General features: G+C 37.3%; 1 protein-coding gene across 1 annotated transcript in view; it reads right to left on the reverse strand.

Moving 5' to 3' along the window:
• Positions 1-21346, reverse strand: part of CPSF3 (cleavage and polyadenylation specific factor 3, 73kDa) — a 21993-nt gene continuing 647 nt past the window's right edge. The window contains exons 2-18 of the mRNA XM_009999238.1: positions 20672-20828; positions 19975-20072; positions 18974-19102; positions 16391-16568; positions 14705-14794; positions 13522-13672; positions 11228-11403; positions 10688-10846; positions 9760-9906; positions 8596-8748; positions 8074-8182; positions 7289-7387; positions 6119-6213; positions 5477-5564; positions 2967-3036; positions 2350-2446; positions 1-187 (exon numbers count right to left, since the gene is read on the reverse strand). Of these exons, the coding sequence (XP_009997540.1) occupies positions 86-187; positions 2350-2446; positions 2967-3036; positions 5477-5564; positions 6119-6213; positions 7289-7387; positions 8074-8182; positions 8596-8748; positions 9760-9906; positions 10688-10846; positions 11228-11403; positions 13522-13672; positions 14705-14794; positions 16391-16568; positions 18974-19102; positions 19975-20072; positions 20672-20828 (2098 nt within the window). The 3' untranslated portion in view covers positions 1-85. The remainder of the gene's footprint in view (positions 188-2349; positions 2447-2966; positions 3037-5476; positions 5565-6118; positions 6214-7288; positions 7388-8073; positions 8183-8595; positions 8749-9759; positions 9907-10687; positions 10847-11227; positions 11404-13521; positions 13673-14704; positions 14795-16390; positions 16569-18973; positions 19103-19974; positions 20073-20671; positions 20829-21346) is intronic.

The raw sequence follows: 21346 nt of genomic DNA on the forward strand, positions 1-21346 counted from the left end.
AAATAATTATTTACTCTTAAAAAATAGTCCAAGTAAATTCAACATTTAAACAATTTTTCTGATGTGTCCTAAGTATCTACAGAGGTCAGTGCACTGGGCTGAGGGCGTCGTAAAGCCTCTGTGCAGCCAGTTCTACCATTTCACGAAGGGATTCGTCATCTTCGCTTCCCGGCTCACAGTCAACTGTCTGGGAACAAGAAAAGAAGCATGTTAGAAAAACTAGCACTTCATATTCCTTTTCAGCACGTGAAGGATGCTCGTAAGAGGAAAGGAAAAAGCAGTCATGCAAACAGAAAAGAACATTCTATATTTTTAAATGGTCTGCCAGCATGTGGAGGAGTTCAGAGAAGACTTGTGTACGTTCTGCTGAGGAACAAAAAGTTTTATGCTAGATTAACAACTTGCTTTAAAACTACTAATGCATTATGTTCTGTAGCTTACATTTAATTTAAAATGAAATAAAACCACTCAAGGTTCAGTCCTTGGAGATTTCATTTTAAGGCATGTTCACCCACATTGTATTAGGTAAAAATTGTAAAACACTTGCATTCATCACAGAGGTACAGGCACCTGTACCTGGGGAGTCTCCACATGGATGTTCCCACACCCATAAGCTAACCTTTACATCAGAATAAAAACCCCAAAAGATGAATTTATCACTAAAACAATTAAAAATGTCTTCTTAGAGAAAGATGCCCACGCCAAACACGCAAGTTTATCAACAGTCAATCCAGTCCCCTGACTGCTCTACCTCAAAAAGAAAGGACAGTATCTCCATAGCATTACTATTCTTGATCTTCCTAGGCTCTGAGATTGTACCATCTCTAATTCAGTATTAACTTGTTACTCTTCTGAACAAGTAAGTCCTTTCAACCATAAAGGGTTTTTTTCCTGGGGGGGAAAAAAGGCATTTGAAAGAGCAAACATGTCTTTAATATTATCTACCAGTGCAGTTAAAAGCTATTTGTAAGGTAACTTGTAAGAACACTATGTTAAGAGTTAACGTGGAAAAAATACATCCACATGTTCCACCATATTGTCAGATCTATACTAAACAACTTTTTATTTAAGATCTGTTGAAGTTTTATAAGAAGATACACATACACACAAAAAAGGCAGACCTTTCTTGTAAAACTTGTTTCACAATGGCACAAGCTTTCCATTCCCAACATGGTATGTAAAGTATTGCTAAGAAACACAGCCTTGCAGCTAAGTTGCTGTTAGTTTTTGTCAGTATTCAAGTCTTTTAACAATAATGTCATATGTAAGTGTAATATTATATGAAAATTAAACCTAAGTTCTTGATTAAGCAGTATGCATTTTTTCCACTCCTGTTACTTTTTTTGTTATTGCAAGAGCTCTTTTAATCAGTCCTGTATTTTTCTGTACTATGCATGCACTGAAATGTAGCATATGCTTATTAAGAGACTGAAAAAAGATGACACAGCAAGCATTGTGTGTTAACCACAAAACTTTAACTCACTATCCTCTTAAGGTAATTAACTTTCACTTGTTTGGCTTCAATAGCTGACAAATTTTGGGCAGGGACCAACCTTTTCTTCTGGGTTTGTAGAATTCTTAAAACATTTGTTGTGGTCCCTCAGGAGAGCACCTGAGAGCTACTCTAGTGGTAATACATTATATAGTTCTAATACATTATTAATAATGACAGAAAGTCAAGACATTAAAATGCTTAAGGACACAAAGGACAGGGCTTTAACCATTCTTTACAGTTCTACATTCTTCAAATAACTAGGTGGGATAGCTTAGCTTCTTAAAGCAGCGTTCTGACATGCATGACATCCAGCTCTGAATCTAGCCAGTAAATTAATGAAGTATTTATTTCTGTATTTCAGACTTTCAAATTTAGCTACAAAAGCATCAAGATGACAAAAAAGAAATTATTAGTATCATTCCTACTTGATGTTTGTTCAATTATTCAGACCAGAGCGTATGTTTTCTGAACATTAAAAAACACTTATGTGGGTTAGATCATTTTTATCTCTACAATCTTTATACAGGCGGAAAGCTGCTGAAAAATACTGGGTTTTCTTCCAAATTTACTGCATTTGTTACATAAACATCACTAGCAAATGCTTCTGTAACAAACCAAACTCAGCTTGCAGGCTGGATCAGTGCTTCTCTCAGGAAGGCTGGGTGCTGACTGACTGAGGAGAATGTCAGTGAAGCTAATGAAAAGTGAATAGGCTTAAGGTGTTCTGACCAAATACACAAAACACTTTCTCAGCAAATGGATACAGGGTATTCCAGGCAGCACTGTAGACTAGACTGGATCCTCACCTCTGCTAAACACACTGCACACAAAAGCAAGTGCTTTGTTGTACATACCCGAGTGTCCAGGGAAATGTTGGCAGTCTTTCCATCAACCGTGACGCTCAGGACAGAGCCATCTTTTGAACTCACACAGTCTTCTCCAAACATATCCCTAAAACAAAGATCTTTGCATCTAACACATGGCCAAGGAGCAAACTTAGATATCATTAACAAACACCAACCCAAATGATTACAAAAGTGAATGGTCACATAACAGTCAGTATTTTACTAAAAAATAAATTAAAAATCTCATAATAAATGAAGGGAAGGATTCCCTTGATTTCAAAAGAGGTAAGAGTTCTAACTAAATAACAGAACGTACTTAAGAGTAAGTTTTAAAACTGTGACCGAAAATGGTATTTTCAGAAGCGTTCACAGGATAATTTTTCTTCCAGCTTCACTTCTGGAAGAAATAGCTGGGCCTTTTATTAAAAAATTTAATGATGCTGGTAACATTTTTTACTGTACCTCTTTCATTACTTAATTTCTGGCCTTCACAGAAATGAGACTGAATTAAATTTGCACAGAGTATTTTTCAGTAACTGTATCTTTAAACTGCATTACACTAAAATTACTGTGTTTGCACAATTAACAGCAATCACTTTTCTTTAGAAATATATATGCCAACTTACTGAAGCATGATCTCCATTCTCTTCCTATACACTTCCATGTCTACTTTTTTTGAAATTTTCTGTACTGCAGCTGAAAAGAAAAAGTCATTTTACTTTTATAGACATCTGCTGGGAGGGAAAATTGGCTAATTGATACAATCTGGTTCCTAAATCACCTTCATTATAAACAATCTAAAAGCTGTATAAGATACATTTGTTTAAACATATTATAAAGAAAATATGTAAAAAGTAAGATGGAAGAGTCAACAAAGTGTGTACATTGGAAATCTTATTTCCTGTAGTAATCACACCTTAAAATAGACAACATTGCAAATCTAATTCTCACTTCTCAGCTATCTTTTTTGTTGTTAGTGCTTATTATTTCTCACATTTCCTTTACTTAAAAGTGAAAATAATCCATTTTCATAATTTTTTTATAAACCCTTCATGTTCTATTGTTATAGGAAAATACTGCATCATGGAGGCATGGAGCATGCAGAGCATATGTAACTAGACAGCAGTGTAAGTAGTAGCAATAGGCACAGACACTCCTGGAATGTGTTTCAGGATACTGAGTTTGAAATAAAAATTATGAAACTGTTTTACACTATGTGGTATAACTGGTTAAACCATCATGAGATACTTTTAGACAAGTTATTTTCTTTTGAAAATTTACATCTTTGATCATGAAAGGAGTAAGAAGTCTATAGGAGAAGCTAATTGTGAAAATCACTACCTGTTTCTGATGAAGAAAACAAACAGATCTACAACTACAGTTTATTTAAAAGGAGGTTTTTTATAAACAAGTATTCAAGATTTCTGAATCCTCTGAAGAGTTCAGAGAACTGAACACAATAGTAATTAGTATAATTTAGAAATTCTTTGAAGAACTGTAATTGCAAGAGACCAGCAAACACTTCTTAACAATTTACAAACTCTGACACAAGATGCAGTAACTGAATGTACTAAGCAAAACAACTTTATATTAGAAATGAGGTAAGAGTGGGTACATGCTCCACTAAGCAGGAATAACTTAGGATACTTAAATTCAATCACTTGTGATCCTCTGAACACACTCTAAAGTAGACAAGTGCAAGAACTATTTGGAATGTTTTTTTACCCCAAACAAGGGAAAAAATCCTGCAAGAAGCCACACCTGAGATTAGCTGATTGTACAGATAAAGTAGGGACTACCAAAAATCAGGGCAAGTCAGATATTACACTAAGAATTAAAAAAAAAAAAAAAGTAACAAAACAGTACAAGGGTTTTTTTCCAGCCATATAGAGAAAGACAGGGAAGAAAAAGGAGGTCCAAATATATACCTAGCATGGGATCTCAGACTGCTTTGCAGGCTTCCAGGTTCAAGCACCCACCTGAGATGTGTTCTGGTTCGTGTCAGAAAGATTTCCTCCCCAGAACTCTTGTTTTCCACACAAACTAAAAATAGGCACTAAGGCATGTGTGGCACTGGTCACTACTTAAGGGCACAGAACGTACCTGCTGGGCATTACAGACATGGCTTTTGAGTTTTTGTGACCTTTGGATTAATTTAGTATGATCACTACTCATATTGCACTCTTGCAAAAAAAAATAAATTAAAATAAATTCAAATCCAAATGGTATTACTTTTATATAACACCCCAGGAACAGAATTTTGGGTTCTGCTTACCTCACCACATCCAAACTGGTGATGAATAATGCCCTAAGAAGGATACCCAACTACCACTTATTTCACTGGGTGAGCAAGGGTGCAGAATGGCAGAATTAAAACAGATCTTTGTAAGTGAAATGAGAACATTTATTGCAAGTAATGATGCAGGTAGTGGCAAAAAAGGTGATTTAAGGCCCCAGAAAAAAAAAAACCCAAACCCTTATTTTGATAAATGTATTATCATTACACTATATGTGTTGCCAAGCTGCTAACATTTATCCTCAGTGGCCAACCCAATACTTAGTATATTCTCCAGATGTGTTCAAAAGCAAAACACTGGAACAAAACCCAGAAATATCATCATTGGTGTGATTCTTGAACAGCAACATCAAGCCCAGTATCCAATGATGCTACCACTACACAATAATATTACTCGGTTACAGGGTCTGCATAAATATAATTGTGGAATTAGTCTGACTTTACTTTCAGCCTTTCTGTTGCAGAGTCATAGCAACACCACTCAGGAATGGTAACTGTAACTTTCAAATGAAAAACTGAAATATTTGAGATACCATAAATTGTTTATGCAGAAAAATCTAAAGCAATATTTAACTTATTTAAAATAAGTCACATATGGTCACATTTTCCACAGTCAGCTACCAGCTGCCACATAAGAGAAAGTTTCAACTAGTGAATATGTTACAAATAATGAAGACCATGTTGTGATTCTGTTAAGTAGCAAATCTTAATCCCTAAGAAGTTTCTTATGTGAGGAAGTAAAATGGTGTGATTGCAGTCCATTACAAGGCATTATATGTGAGCTTGAGACAAATTAAGAAGAAATATCTCAGTGAAATAAGCATACACTAAACTTACTACCTTTCTGTATTTTGGGATTTGACTGAACTTCCAGTATCACTGTTGTCACGGTGTCTGCATACATATCATTAGCAGGATTTGCCACCCACTGGAAGATAAAAAAAGAATTCATAATTTGAGCCTTGGGCTAAGTGAATAATACAACATAAAAAGCAATGTAACATTCATTGCGTTTTCCTATTTGCCTTTCTCTGAATTTTAGCTTAAAAAATGGCAATACATTTTACATTAAATTATTTACTACTTTTAGCCTGGTATATTCCAGTAACTTTCCATGAAAAATTCAAGCTGCTGAATGCTTCTTAACACATTTATTAAATAGTTACTAATTACCATTTGGAGGAGGGGTGCAGGGGAATGCCATTTGACATTATTTCTAATTACTATTTGCCAAATAAAAAAAGGACACTGAATCTGCCATTACAGTCTTGAGTTACAGTAAAAAGGAAAGTAGCAGTGGTGACAGGAAACAACACGCATCAAAGCAGGATCACAGCTCTAAGGGAACTTTGTCCTAGCTTTTATTCTACTTGTCACCCACCAGAAAACTACTTAAAACATTTATTTCTGCATGGCATCTATATGATACTGTTTTGCAGAAAGTGGGAACAAAATACTTCTCCCTCAACCGCCAATGCCTACCTCAAGAACTACCATGCCTGGTTCCTGGATCACGGTAATTGTTTTGAAAACCTTCAGGGCTGGTTTTTGTTGGATTTCTATTTCTTCTACATCACCTAAGAAGTGGTAACAAATGGTTAGCAAGGACAAAATCACACTGAAAGCGAGACTAACTTTTTCTGCCTAAGAAAACAGGTCCTTTTAAGAATAATAGGGACTGTCTATTATCACAACTGCTCAGAGCAGCTCACGAAACGGAAGCACATGCCCTCTTGCCTTACCTCACAAAATTTTTTTCTTTCTTCTAGACTGTTTGGGGTTTTTTTAGTATGTAATATTGGCCATGTTACCTGTTTTGAATTCTCATATTTGACTGGCTTAGTACAGTGGTGTAAGTACACCAAAACCAAAACAAATAAGAAATGTAGTGCATCCATCTGCAGAATTAACCAGTTTCTCTTTACCCTTAAAGGATAACCCATTGCTTACATAAACCTAGAGCTTAAACCAAACATTTCTGTGCCAGGTAGCACTCAGGTTATGAGACCTGATCATCAGCCAAATATGGGTTTCTTGTACTATGAATTAGATCTGAGCCTAAAGAAAAAAATCCCTTAGCTTGTGTGAGTGTTTTTACTGAATGAGCACAGGAGTTGCCCCTAACCTATAAGAAATCTAGGCAGAGGCACCAGGGATCACATTAGTGGGAGATTTAAATGGCTTCTCACTCAGAAAAGATCAAGAAGGCTAGACTCTTGCCTCTCAGGGAGGGACAAAATCAGCTGTCTGACATAAAGGAGGATGGAGCTTTTGTTTTTATTACTTGTATGGCATTACCCATTCCGTTTTGGGCCTGGAGAGAAAAGATTGATTAATAAATTTTGCATCAGAGTAGCTATGGCACTCATTTTGGGGGATGACAGAAGACAAATATCAGCCTAGGTTCTAAATTACTATATACTCATAATTTTATAGTATAACTACAGCAGAATCCCCCGAAAAGGATGTGTCATACTCATTAATTGCATCTGGCAGAAGCTGTATAATCTAATGAAAGTAGTGAAATATGAAATGAACTGCAGCACTTCAGCTCCTGGCAAAGAAATTTCCACTCAGAAGACTTCAAAAGACTAAAAGCTGTTTTAGAAGTTGAACATTACTAATTCTGAGCATGGTTTTCCAGATACGCACCTGTAAGTTTTTGTAGCTGATAACAAAGGAGATTAAAAGGGCCGGTATATGGAATGGCTTGTGTCTGTGTTACAGTGCTCATTGCCAAGTCTGTATAATCTGAAAGCATTTTTTAAAGTTTGTATTAATAAAATTGATCAATACATTCAGGACAGAGGGTTGAAAAGGACAGTTTGTAAGGGTCTGTTTTAAGATAAATTATGTATTTGTGGCCAAGAAACCAGCAAGAGCTTGTTGTTTTATCAGACCCATTAAAGGTGAGTAATGAACTAGGACAATTGCTCTCCCTCAAGCTCCTCTGACATCACCACTCCATTTAAGTATTCTTCTATTTTGAGAAGAGATACATTTATTTAGTAATAAATAGATATTTTCACTGCACTGCAGCTTTTTACATTAAAAACTAATGACATTTCAGAAACTGGCAGAACAATTGATCAAGATGCTCTTCTGCTCTCACTGGTATGTTTTATGCATATTCAATACAGTTCTAAGTAACCATAAGAGGAATGGAATTTTGCTTCTTTTCCTTTATAGGAAGAGCAGAAAACTTTTTCTAACTTCACTGGACAAAGAACTGAATGTCTTGCTTCTCACTCCAACAGTTCAGAACTTTAGGCAAAACTAAGCCAAATTAAAACAAAGATGTTCACTAATTGCTTATCAAACACAAAATTACAGGGAAAATAACCCCATTATTTTATGTATTTTAATGACAGTAGAAGGATACAGCAAGTTTCACTTATCTACTGAGCATATGACCTACTTAACATGTCTCTACTTACTGGAAAGGTCACATGGAGAAAGGATGTGATAATTAAAATTTCTTTTAACTAGGATTCCAGAAATTCTCTGTCCTTGCTCTGGCTTCTTATCTGCTAAAGATCCCATCACCTGGAAAGCACAAAACACACAGAATGCAACAAGGCAATCTGAATTACTCATAGCTTAAAGTTAACCATGGAGATGAAACGTATTTTCCTCAGAAAAATCAAACATAGTGTAAGATTAACTCTGAAAATAAAGGAAAATCAGAGTAACCAACAAATATTCTGAGATATAACACAAGAAAAAGTTGAAATAGTGAAGAGCCAAAAAAAAAGAAATGAAAAAAAACAACCTTGAAAAAAAAACAACCAAGCCAACCCCCAAATACACCACTAAACCCAAAACATTCACACACTTTGAGTCCCTGGAAAACATACACATTCCGAAACCAATGAAAAATAGAGGCTTGGAAGAAAATGTATAGTTTTTGTCCATGAATAAAATACTGTTATACAGAGAGGAAAATTGTCATTTTATACCTTGGCAAGTTTTTCTCCTCTGAAGTTTAATGTGACAGCTTCAGTATTCCTAGGATTATGAACTTCAATATGAACTTCATCATTATCTTCATATTCCCGTATCAATGCTGCCTTCAGTCTGGCCATTTCATTCTGCTCACCATGAACTAAGATCTACAGGAAAGACAGTCTTCCTGTTACCAAAAGTTACTTGTTCAACCAGATGTGTTTAGTAAACAAATTATTCAAGGAAACTAATATCTTGGACCTCTCACCTTTATAAAAATGTAATTTAATGAGGTCACAACATACAAAACATTAGCTCAATTATAACATATATAGTTCTATGTGTGTCTTTGAATTCTGTGTATTATTCAAGGGCCTAAATTTCATGGCCATGAGTATTAGTAGAAAAGCACAAGCAAATAAGCAGATTGCATTATAGTGATTCCATTTCATTTTTCCTACACAAACACATTGCAACATTACTAGAGGAAAGTATTAAGCTCAACAATGAAAGTTACAGTTAGCTTAGCATTTATGTTTCTGCACACGGATAAAAATACACATAATGAACATGCAACTCAGAGAAGATGCTTATTAAGCTCACAGTTTTCACTGCCTCTTTTCTTCTGCTATGATTTGTTTTCTTTCCATCTGTGCTTGCACACTGATTCTGCCCCAGTCTCAGCATGTTTCAGATCCTAGTTCCCATTTTCATGTTCTGGTCCTTCACACCTGCTCCCTGTGATTTGCTCATGCTTTTCCTCACAAGTGCTGCCTATCTTTTGCTGCCTGCTACATACCTTATTTCAGACTGGCCTGCTCTTTTTCAGTCAACGTTTTCTTGTTTATTTTGGGGCGAATTCCAGTTAATTATTCCAGCAGCAGTGTCCCCAGCCTAATTATACCTTACATGCACTAAACACTGCTGAAACAGGCTATGGATGATACCACGTTCTTAAAAGTCATCCCCAGATATCCCACATGCAGACACTCAAGAACAAGTTCATCTTTACTTTGCTACAGTAACATGATGAAAAGCAGTTAAAATCTCCACCTTTTCTTAGTCAAAGCATAGGGATGCTGGCTACTGGAGGACACCAGCATCTGCCTTGATGACTCAAGACTATGAACTGGTTTGATGAATCCTCCTCTAGAGAAGCAGGCAGCATGTATACTAACCACATGTGGAGGTTTCAGGGCCCGGATAAATTCACTGGTTTGTTGATAATCTGTGTGAGCCGAGAAAGAAATGTAATCCACAGACATCTTCAGTGGGAGTTTTTGCCCTGACATAGTTGTGATCTCTTCAGGTTCAGACATGATATGCTAGGAAAAAAAGGACACTTTAAATAGAAGATTGAAAGCTTCCTAACAGACACCATATAACTAATGCTCTACATTTCAAAAATCAATGAAAGAATATTGGCAGCCAGGTTAGATGTGAAGACTGAAAAAAAAGTTTCAAATTTCACAAAAAACACACTCACAAATGAAAAAAAGCATGCATAACACACACCATTTCATCTTTTGCATCTCCAGCAGATCTGGGAGTTCATTCCTCTTCCATATACACCTCTCTCAAATTGGCATAAAAATTTTAACAAATGTGTGACTTCCATCTCTAAAGGCAAAACTAGGTGCTCTGGTTGCCCTTAGCTGCTGGAATTTGGAAGGAAGCATTTAATTCTCTACAACCAGACAGTGGCACAACATGTGCAAGGCAGTCTGATCTCTGACATGGAAGAACCAGAGCTAGATTTAATACTGACTCCTCTAAAATTAGGTTTAGGGCTTCCCTTCTCAAAAAGCTACACTGTGGAGGAGTCTAAAGACAGAGAAAAGTATCAATGATTCTTTCTCATTAGAAGGTAACTGCTTCTAGAAAAGATTATCCTGCATAACATCACTGAAAATGGCTATATGGAAATTTTCTGTACTTTTCATTAGTATTAGCCAAAAGCAATTAGTTTTGGCTACATAATTATGTGTACGTGACAATAATCTTTTCAGTAAATCCAAACGCAGACATTTGCTACTAAGCAACCCTTCTCAAACTTAACATGCATAAGACTTTGTATTAAGAACTTTTGGTGCGTTAGCAACTCACCTTAGCGAGTGTTCCCTCAACACAGTACCCTGCTATAATCACTCCATTTCTCTTGTCTGTGCACCAGCTCTCGAACAACTCTCTAGATAAGCCACTCTGCATCATACCTGGGGAAGCCATCACAACACTTGGGCCAATATCATCAAAATGATCCATACTCTAAATGGACAAACAACATCAATATCAGTTATCATATCTCACTTAAATGAAAAATAGCCTAGTTGTATCCTCAAACAATGTGCATGTAAAGCTCTATGTTCACAGATTATACCTCATCCTCATAAAAAGTGACCTTTACAGGAATGTTCCTCAGACTGATGCCCACAAGGAGCAAACTATAACACAGGGATGTATACTGGAAGTAAAGTTGGGCCATAAGCTCTCATCAGCCAGCCCTCTAAACACTGAGACAGCAGATAACTCAGATATAAACCTGTACTTAATCAATTTATTAGGATAGTAAACATGAAAATTATTCAGCAAATATTAACTCTTCTATCACACTTTCTCTTTTGTAAGACAACTTTATCTCAAGCTTACCTTCAGATTGCTAATATGCTTGAAAACAAATGGATTGTTGATGTTAATTTGCTTGCGGATTTTGTCATTCATGGCATTAACGTATGTCTGATAAACAGCCATGCATTTCTTTGCCAAAGAGGAGGCATAGTATATAGGGATATCATGGAGTTCAGGATGATTCTGCCAGTATTCATCTAAAAAAAGCCAAAAATGCAAAAATTATGAAAACAAAATAGGACCAACCAAAGAAGCACACAACACACACCCCATACTATTTCCAAAATGCATGCTTCTCAGAAACGTACAACTAGTACAAACAGGAAAACAAGAACTTCAGATGTTTTTGGCAGGTCAAATTCCAATCAATCACCAACTTCAGCTACAAAGTATAAAGTATACACAGCAATAAATCTACATTTACAACAATACAAGTTTTATCACAACACTGCAATAAAGATAAAATGTCTCTGTCACATATTAATTACACTTAGTGACATCTGCACATAAGATATGTTGGTGAGATTTCACTGTACCAAAGTTCTGTAAAACAAATCCATGGAGTTCAAGATGTGAAGGGATTGCCCAGTTATCTAGCCTGGCTTCCTGTATACCACCAACTGTTTTATTTTACAAGCTTAACTGAAACAGAAACAAGAAAAAAGCCTTCACTAACCACAACTTATTTTATCACTGATGACAGTAGCCATGACCTTTACTAAACACAGAGATCTGACTGCAGCTATACAAATGTAACTTCTTTGCTTCCCCACAGTTCTGTTAGTCTAAAACATATTTACATTGTGTAACTGGGGAAGAACTGTTGTAAAAGGGCAGTATGCTCTTTTGGCTGTATTTGTACATTTAAAATTATATGGCTTTAACCTAACAGCTCTGATCTACGACAAAGATTTCAGAACATGTCAGAGAGGCTCAGTGCCATGAGTATCTTAATAAGCTCAAGCATGAGGTGGAAGCAGCCACTAAGAGATAACTAATAGCAGGACTTACAGTCACATTAAAAGACTGCACCCATCATAATTTTCTATACCATAACGTAGTATTTTGACAGACATTTACAGAAAGAAGAAAATCAAACACAGGAGTCTGCAGGCTCAATTGTGTAGGCATTTGAGACTCAATTGCATTTTCTATCTAATTAAGCATCCAATTACATGTCTAGCCTTCCTAGATGTATGTTCAAGTTTATCTTTAGAAACTCACTTCAGCAAGGGGAGGCCAACAAATTACAAACTAATGGCTACACAAGATTTTAAATTATCAGTTTTTATCTTGTCTATAAAATAAAAAGCCCTGAAACTATGGTAAGTAGTAAATAATCCTACAACATCTAACACTACCACATGCCTAGATTCAAATTTCTTAGTAACATTTCTATAGACCAGTAACACATTTTGAAAACAAACTAGTTTTTAATGTTGAGCTAAACTGAAATGGAAAGTGACAAGAATTTCAAGTATTTTAGGTAACACTTCAGATTCAGCACCAATAAAAATAAGTATTTTAATTTTGAGTTGGTAATCTTTTGATTGTTTTAGCATTTGCATGAACAAAAGGACTATTGAAAATTCATGTATATAGTACAAATCCAATGTGCTAAAAGAAAGTAAGGAAGTCTGGAAATAATTTTTTTAAACCTATTTTATCTGAAGTACTTTGTGACAACTAGCACTATATTTTATGTGAAGTGGCTTGTTATGTTAATGTATAATTCCTCCCTCTTCCACATTTTTGCTCTTCTTAAGAAAGCTTAATTTGCTTTCCGATTATCAACAGGAGTTTAGAAATGCTTCGAGTGTCCTTTATGGTCTTCTAAGCTTTTCCTATAAAGACTTCTTCATATAGATTTGTGAATTAAAGGGCAAAGACAATAAAACTTTGGAACAAGATATACCTTTTTCTTAGCAGTACAATTTACACAGAAAAGTTGCTGTGATTGCTTACTTTCAAGCTGTAATAACAGTCTGCCCCTATTTGCTGAAATCCTTATTCAACAGGATTTAAAAGTCATAGAATGCCAGCATGCCAGGTTGGAGGGGACCTCAAGGATCATCTGGTGCAACCTTAAAGTGAAGCACATAACACCTTGACATTACCCTTTCCTTTTGTCCTGGTTTGAGCCAGGCCTCCTCCATCCTACCTCATGAAGTGGAATTGCCTCGGTTGTTTTATCGAATTTTTTTCATTTGAAGAAACACGCATTAAAAAAACATTGTATCTGAAGGACTGTACATGCAAACATTCTCATTTAAGTTCATAAGCCTTTTATTAAGGGGAGCTGGGAAGGTACATACCTAAAATTAAAAGAAGTTCTTGAGCTCGACCGAGGGCAAACACAGGAATAAGACCTCTACCTCCTCTGTTTACAATGTCGTGAACAGTATTACAGAACCTTGCCTCTCGCTCTTCCCTCTTCTCATGAATATGAGTCCCATACGTGGATTCCTATGTACAGAGAAACCAAATGTTAATGTACAGATACAGAGACTAATTCTTCATCTTCTCTTTTCAATCTAACAAGAAAATGCAGAACATACCAGTGTTAACATGGTGGGGAGGGGAAGGAGAGGGGTCGGGGGAGAAGTGAGGGGAAAAATCGAATCCTCCCCCAAACTTCCCTCTCCAAAACCCCTCCCAGCAATTTGGAAAGGAAGATCCTGTTAGCCAAATAGTTAGAACTATTAATTTTGATGCTTCTTTTAAGAGGTTTCAAATTTAACACATTTATTTTCTTAACTGGAAATGCTGCCACTGCTGTGATGAATGGGTTATCACATTAACATGGCTTCCTAGCGGTATGTTTGCCACTGTTTAGAAACATCCAGTCTCAAATATGGTAATGAAAGAAAGTACAAGATTTTGATGCCACTTAAAATGAAATTATTAGTTACAGAAAGCAGCTAGAAGGGACACAATAAATGAAATAATTTTAAATGTTACTCTGAAAGATCCCACTGTTTGTTTCCAGATTAAACTGTTACCATCAAAGTTTTCCCTGAGCTTCTGATTTTCCAAACATGAATTCAGAATAAAACCATTTTGCTCAGAAAACAAAAGAAAAATAAGGAATAGCACCCAGAGCACCTCCACCCAGGACAAATTCTCAACAAACATAGTTGGAAGTAGGTTAGGATCTACTGAAGAAAGATATCTGGCTAAACTGGGGTTTGTAAATGCAAGTTGAAACCAAATAAATCTCCCACCTGGAAAAGTTTTGTCTAGAGGCTTAAGAAACTTAATCCTTATATATATATATATATATCACTATTATAAAACAAAAATTAGACTTCTTAATGAAGTGAAAAGAAATGTTGTCATGTTCTAGACACCCAAGCATTTGGATATTTAACATAAATCATCTATTACCATTCAATCTCCATTGTCTTTCTCATTTCAAAATGGAATTCAACTTTAATTAAGTAATACCCTTATATTTATTGAATTACTAATACAAAGAAAATTTTTGTTGAAACTTACAATTATAAGAATATCGGGTTTAATATTGGGAATCTCAGCTGCCATCAGATGTCTGTCTTCCTGTCTTGAGAAATCACCTGTATATAAAAGCTATTGGAGACAAAGAATAGTTATTCTGATTACTGGTTCTAACAGGTCAGCAGTCTTTAAAAAGCTGTTGACAGGAATGATGCTTTACGTACAAAGATGCTTTTAAGGACTTCTATGATAAAACAGTAACTTGTGCTTTCGCTAAACTCTTCTGCTGTGGACAGTGCTTACAATATTAGCTCAACAGCACTACAATACATATATTTTAACCACAGTAAGTAAAGGTATTTCAAGCAGTACTTTAATTTCTACAGAACGAGGTAAACAATTACTAAGATTTAAAATTTCACTTGGTATTTAAAAGGTGCTATTTTCAGCCTGTTGCACACATGCACTGACCATTAAGGAGTAAAAATTGACATAAGAGAAAACAGAGCAGGTCTCAAGTGGAAGTGAAAAAGTATATAAATACATATTTACATGTCAGAATGCAAATACAATGAACAAACCAACAAAACAACTTTTTAAAAATTATTCCAAGATCTTCTGATACTAAAAAATAGCCTGTAATCTACCACATTTTCCAAATGGAATGGTCATGTTCCCCACTATGCCAACAAGTAATTTGTAACTGTCATTAATTTTTAATGAAGTCTTCACTGTAAGGTGGAATGCAGCTCTCTGTGCCCAAAATGATGGCTTCAAAACTGAGCATTTTTTACTTAACAATCATTCCACTGATGAAAATGTGAGTAACAACAAAACATACAGTCAGCAACCAGCAACCCTGGTGTATGGGTAACCACATTCCTCACTTGCTTCACAGAGAATTAAAGAAAATTATGGATATTAAAACCCAATCTGTTTGAGTCATGCTTAGAGGGAAATGTCCTTCTCCATCATGCCTTAATCAGAAAAGTCCAGTAAGATACCATTGTAGTTTCAGTTCTGTTTCTGTATATTTTTTTAAACTTCACAAATTCTCAATCATTATAAAGCATGAACAAAGTACTATTAGACAGCAAGCCTCTGGACCACCATTCCTCTTCCCTCTTCAAGGCTGTATGAAACTTTTCTTGTGTGGTGATTATCCTAAGAACATCAATTAATGAGATTAGCTTCAAGTACCTGGTTTTGATGCAGTGCTGCCTGTGATTCTATGATGACTTATGTAATCTCCCTGTGCCTAAAATTAATAATAATCCATTTCTTTAGGTACTTCAGTGTTTCTCTTAGTATTATGAGAATATACCTTGCATAGTTTGACAAATGCCATTTAAGTACTCAAACAGGTAGACGTGGTAAATGAGAATTACAATACCAGACAATTGCTCATAGATTTTACTAAAATGCAGCTTCCACAAGACTGCCTCAGCTATCAGCTACTTCTGAGCAGACCAGCACAGAAAACTGTTCACTGGTTCCAAGCCTCTCCCATAAAATCCAAACTTCCTACTTGGTTCAATACTCATGTCACTTACTAGTTTTAATCAATGAGAAGACAATGTTCTAAGTCAAGGCCACCCTCCTTAACTTGAGTCCAAGTCTTTTTGACTGCTCCAGTTACAGTGGTGAGGCTTAACACACAATTATAAATAATTAATGACTAAATCAGAAATCACACATTATTTCACCATTATAATAAAAAGAAAATACCTTCACACCAGCTATTTCAATCATAAACATGGCTGCTCCCAGAACGTGGCCTGCATGGTAACACCAGAATTTGATTCCTGCCACCTCTTTCACTTCATGGAAGTTGATGGTCTCAATCTTGTCCATGCTTTCTTCAAGGTCTGTCTCTGTATATAGCATGTCATCCGCTGATATATTACTAGATATAAGTGAAATGGCTAAATATCAGCTCACTTCAGCAGCTTAGATTAAATAACAGTTGGGAAAAATACCTCCTGGGTTTTTTTCCCCACTGACTGAAAGACTTCCATTCAGTATCACCATGTCTCATGTGTTAGAAATCAAGTGCAGGTAGATACTCTAATGTAGTTCACCTAAGCAGAGTTAAAGGATCATTTAAAGAAATGCCCACATTCTCTGACAACACCAAGCTGACTGGTGCACTTGACATGGCTGAGGGACAGAATGCCACCCAGACATACCTGGACAAGTTTGAGATGTGGGCCCACGAGAACCTCGTGAGGTCCAGCAAGGCTGAGTGCAAGGTCCTGCACTGGGTCAGGGCAATTCTCATTATCAGTACAGGCAGTGGGACAAAGAGATTGAGAGCACCTCTGCAGAGAAGGACTTGGGGGTACTGCTAGATGAAAAGCTGGACATGAGCCACAAAGTGTGCTTGCAGCCCAGAAGGCCAAGCATATCTGGGGCATCATCACAAGAAGTGGGGCTGGGAGGTGATTCTGCCCCTCTACTTTGTGTTGGTGAGATCCCACCTGGAGTACTATGTCCAGCTCTGGAGTCCACAACACAACAAGAATATGAAGCTGTTGGAGCAGGTCCAGAAGAGGGCCACAAAAATGATCAGGAGGGAACACCCCTCCTGTGAGGAAAGGCCAAGGCAGTTGGGGTTGTTCAGCCTGGAGAAGAAAAGGCTGCGGGGAGACCTCATAGTGGCTTCTAGTACCTGAATGGGTCTATAAGAAAGACGGAGACAAACTCTTCAATAGGACCTATAGTGACAGGACCAGGGTAATGGTTTGAAACTAAAAGACAGTAGATTAGATATAAAGAAGAAATTTTTTACTATGAAAGTGGTTGTCCAGAGAGGTGTTAGATGCTCCACCCCTGGAATTATTCAAGGTCAGGGTGGACAGGGCTCTGAGCAACCTGCTCTAGTGGAAGATGTCCTTGCTTATTGCAAGGGGTTGGACTAGATAAATTTTAAAAGTCCTGTCCAACCCAAACCATTCCATGATTCTATGACCATTCTTTTGAAAGGCCATGCTAATATCACAGAATCCTAGGGGTTGGAAGGGACCTCGACAGATCATCTAGTCCAACCTCCCTGCCAGAGCAGGATCACCTACAGCACATCACACAGGAACGTGACCAGGTGGGTTTTGAATGTCTCCAGCCAAGGAGACTCCATAACCTCTCTAGGCAGCCTGTTCCAGGGCTCTGTCACTCTCACAGGAAAGAAGTTTTTTTCTCATGTTTATGTGGAACGTCCTATGTTCCAGTTTGCACCCACTGCCCCATGTCCTATCACTCGACATCACTGAAAAAAACCTGGCTCTGTCCTCCAGACACTCGCCCTTAACATATTTGTAAACATTGATGAGGTCACCCCTCAGTCTCCTCCAAGCTAGAGAGACCCAGCTCCCTCAGCCTTTCTTCATAAGGGAGATGTTCCACTCCCTTAATCATCTTTGTGGCTCTGCGCTGGACTCTTCCAAGCAGTTCCCTGTCCTTCTTGAACTGAGGGGGCCAGAACTGGACACAATATTCCAGATGTGGCCTCATCAAGGCAGAATAGAGGGGGAGGAGAATCTCCCTTGACCTAGAATAGTCTTTCCAGTTCAGGATCTGCCCTGTATTTGTCTAAAACCCCCAAGAGATTCCCAACCCTGGGAAGAGGTACTTAGTTTGGAACAGCCTTTAAAAACCAAACTAAACCACACTTTTCCCATCAGCCCACAATCAACAAGTTAAAAGAGGACTGTTTAACAGGTTTCTGACCCAAACTGGAATTTCCTGAGTTGAGATACACTCAGGATCACTACAGTCACATAGAAAAGAGGTATCAAGGCACGTAACAGAAGGAAAAAAAATTAAGAAGATAAAAAATACCAACAACATGTAAGTAGCAAAGCCCTCTTTGTATATTTAATATTTAATCTGACCTTGTCCTAAATATTGATTTACATATTATGGGGATGAAAACTCACTACTTCTGCAAAACTTGAGAAAAAGCAGACATTAAAAAGTATGGCAGCAAAAGAGTGTCTTAAAAGAGACAGATGGGGAAAACAAGGGATACTATTAGAGCTCCAAAAAAAGGCAAACAAAAAGAACGTGAGGAAAGAAGGAATGATTTTTTATTATAAATGATAGGAAGTTATTTTAAAGACACATTATCCATGAGGTAGTAAGATGACTGGTTACTTCTAATATACATACACTTCTAGTCTGGTTATAATGTTGCTATTTGTGGCAATATCCAGGCTCATCCAGCCACCTTCAGTGGCTTCATCTTAAGTCTCCTATTGGATATACAGGTGAAGTAGTTCAGGAGTTGAAGAGACAACCCACAGGTCAGCTTACCTGACTTTGACATAGTCTGAAAGAAGCCATCTGTAAATAGCTTTTGTGGCATGTGTCATAAACGTCCTTCCTTTAAAACTTGTTTTCTGCAAAAACCATGGCAAAGCCCCACAGTGATCTAAATGGAAACTAAACAGACACACAAATCCAATTAACACATTAACACGACACCAATATAGCATACAATTCACTATGTCACTGGATTAACGTGGAGCAACAAAAATCCAGACACAGAACTTTAAACCTCATTGTTAACTATTCTGTACACTACTGACTGGAAATGCAATCAGAAAGAGTAACACAAGAAACGCTCCATTAATTGCAAAGGTTTTACCCACATAATCTAAGAATTAACTGTTGTGTAACCTACATATCAATTTGGAGGGATAAAATTTACAGGAACCAGGAACACAATAAATGTCAAAGATGCAAACAAGCTAAGAAACGTGATCCCAGTTTGGATGTTGAACATGATGAATTAAAGCATGAAATACTAGAATAAAATTGGCCACACTTCCAGCTTCCCCTACCTCAAGGAAGCATTTTGAAACACAGGCAGAACAAGCATATACCATGAAAACTTTGGATTTCACAGAGACATGGTTATGACTGGTTCGATAATTTACAAATGTCTCTCCTTGTGTCTCAGCCACTAAGCAATATTTAAACAACTGAAGTCTCAGAGAACCTTTTTCATTCAAAACCAATGGAGCAAAAACCCCAACCAATGCTTTTCAGCAGTCTTTCTGTAGAAAACTCATTCCACAAGGTGTTCAAGCTGGCCAGGTTACAAAAAAAGTCAGGACATCGCAGTGAGCTCAGAGGAAAGTTGTAATGTCAAAAGCCACAGAACACCCTTAATGTAAAAAAAGTTGAAGACTAAAACTTTGCCGTCCTGTTACCATGTATATAACACCTATTTTCAGACTCTTCTAATAACCTACAAGTAAACACAGCTCAGACCATGACCTCAGTATTTTTGTTTTTTAGGTGCCACTTACTGACTAATGAGGAGGAGATCGATCTCTGCAGGATCAATCAAATCAATGTAAGGAAGAGCATCCATTCCTTCCAGTCCAGGATGGATTCCACAATCAAGCTGAAATTTTAAAGAAAGTTAAAAGCTTCTAATAGAACATATACTTTTGGTCTAAAACACAGTTACTAGTGACTAGTAACTCTTAGCATCATATAAAAAAAGTATTATTTCCTTAAGTATTTTTTCCAGTGGGAGACTAAACACCTCTCAAGAGATCCCAGTTTCTGCAATGTTCCACCTATGCAAGCCTTCCTTCACACTTCAACAACACATGAACATACAGAACCAGTGTATGCAAGTTATTTCAGCTACCATCCCAGAAGTCTGCTGGAAAAGGGCAAGAGAACACCTGTGTGTTTACAAGTGACTTTTTAACAAAACTGCAGGTAAATATTAGCCTTACATTCCACTGAAACCCAATATGTGCAAATTTCAGAATCTGTGCTTAAGATACATGTTCTCTGTTTGGGATATGGTTTTATTTTACAGGACAGCCTCTGTAATCCCTACTATCACATATGCTTTCTTGTTCCAGAAAGCTACAAAATGTGCCTCTTCTAGCAACTTCGGTGCAGAGGTTGGATTTAACCTGCTACATCTTTTGGTGATCTGAAGACCCGTAATGAGAGGGCATACAAATACATTAATGCAATAATTACCATTATTTTTCTTCCTTTAAACTCCAGGATAATGCATGACCTCCCTACTTCTTGGCCAGCACCACTGCAAAAGGATATCAAAGTCACAACATTAGAACAACCCACAGTATATAGATATAAATATGTATCGCATGCTTTAGTGGGCCTGCTTTTCTGTCTAGAAATAACAAAGCCCTTTTAAGATCAGATATTTAAGGTAAAGGGACAGTTACATTTATCTCAATGGAAATGACACCCCACGTGGTGCAGCAAAAATAAAAGGAAACTGAAGGTTTTATGGTGGTCTCCTCAGGGTTTTATTGCGTGCCTGAGCACCTGGGTCTCAAAGCACCGAGATGTATAACAAGTGGAAAGTTTACTTAAATACTGAATGACTTGGGGCCGAATAAGCTTGAAGCAGCATCTTCAAGTTGCCCACAAGACAGATCCTACCAGAAACGCCTTCTCACTGCATCAGCATCTTGACCAGAGGAAAAACCAAACCACCTCAGAACACGACAAACCCCCCAGCGCCGCCCGAGTGCAAAAGGTGGGAGAGACGGGGGGTTGTTCCGCTCGGACAGCCCCTCAGAGCCGCCCCGGGGCGGGCTGCGGCCCATCCCAGGCCGGGGACACCCCCCGGGCTGCCCGCTCCTTGGGAACCGGGCGGGGGGCGATCCCAGGGCTGGAAGGCCC

Source organism: Chaetura pelagica, unplaced genomic scaffold (genome assembly GCF_000747805.2).
Source record: "Chaetura pelagica isolate M959 unplaced genomic scaffold, ChaPel_1.0 scaffold90, whole genome shotgun sequence".
Taxonomy (NCBI): domain Eukaryota; kingdom Metazoa; phylum Chordata; class Aves; order Apodiformes; family Apodidae; genus Chaetura; species Chaetura pelagica.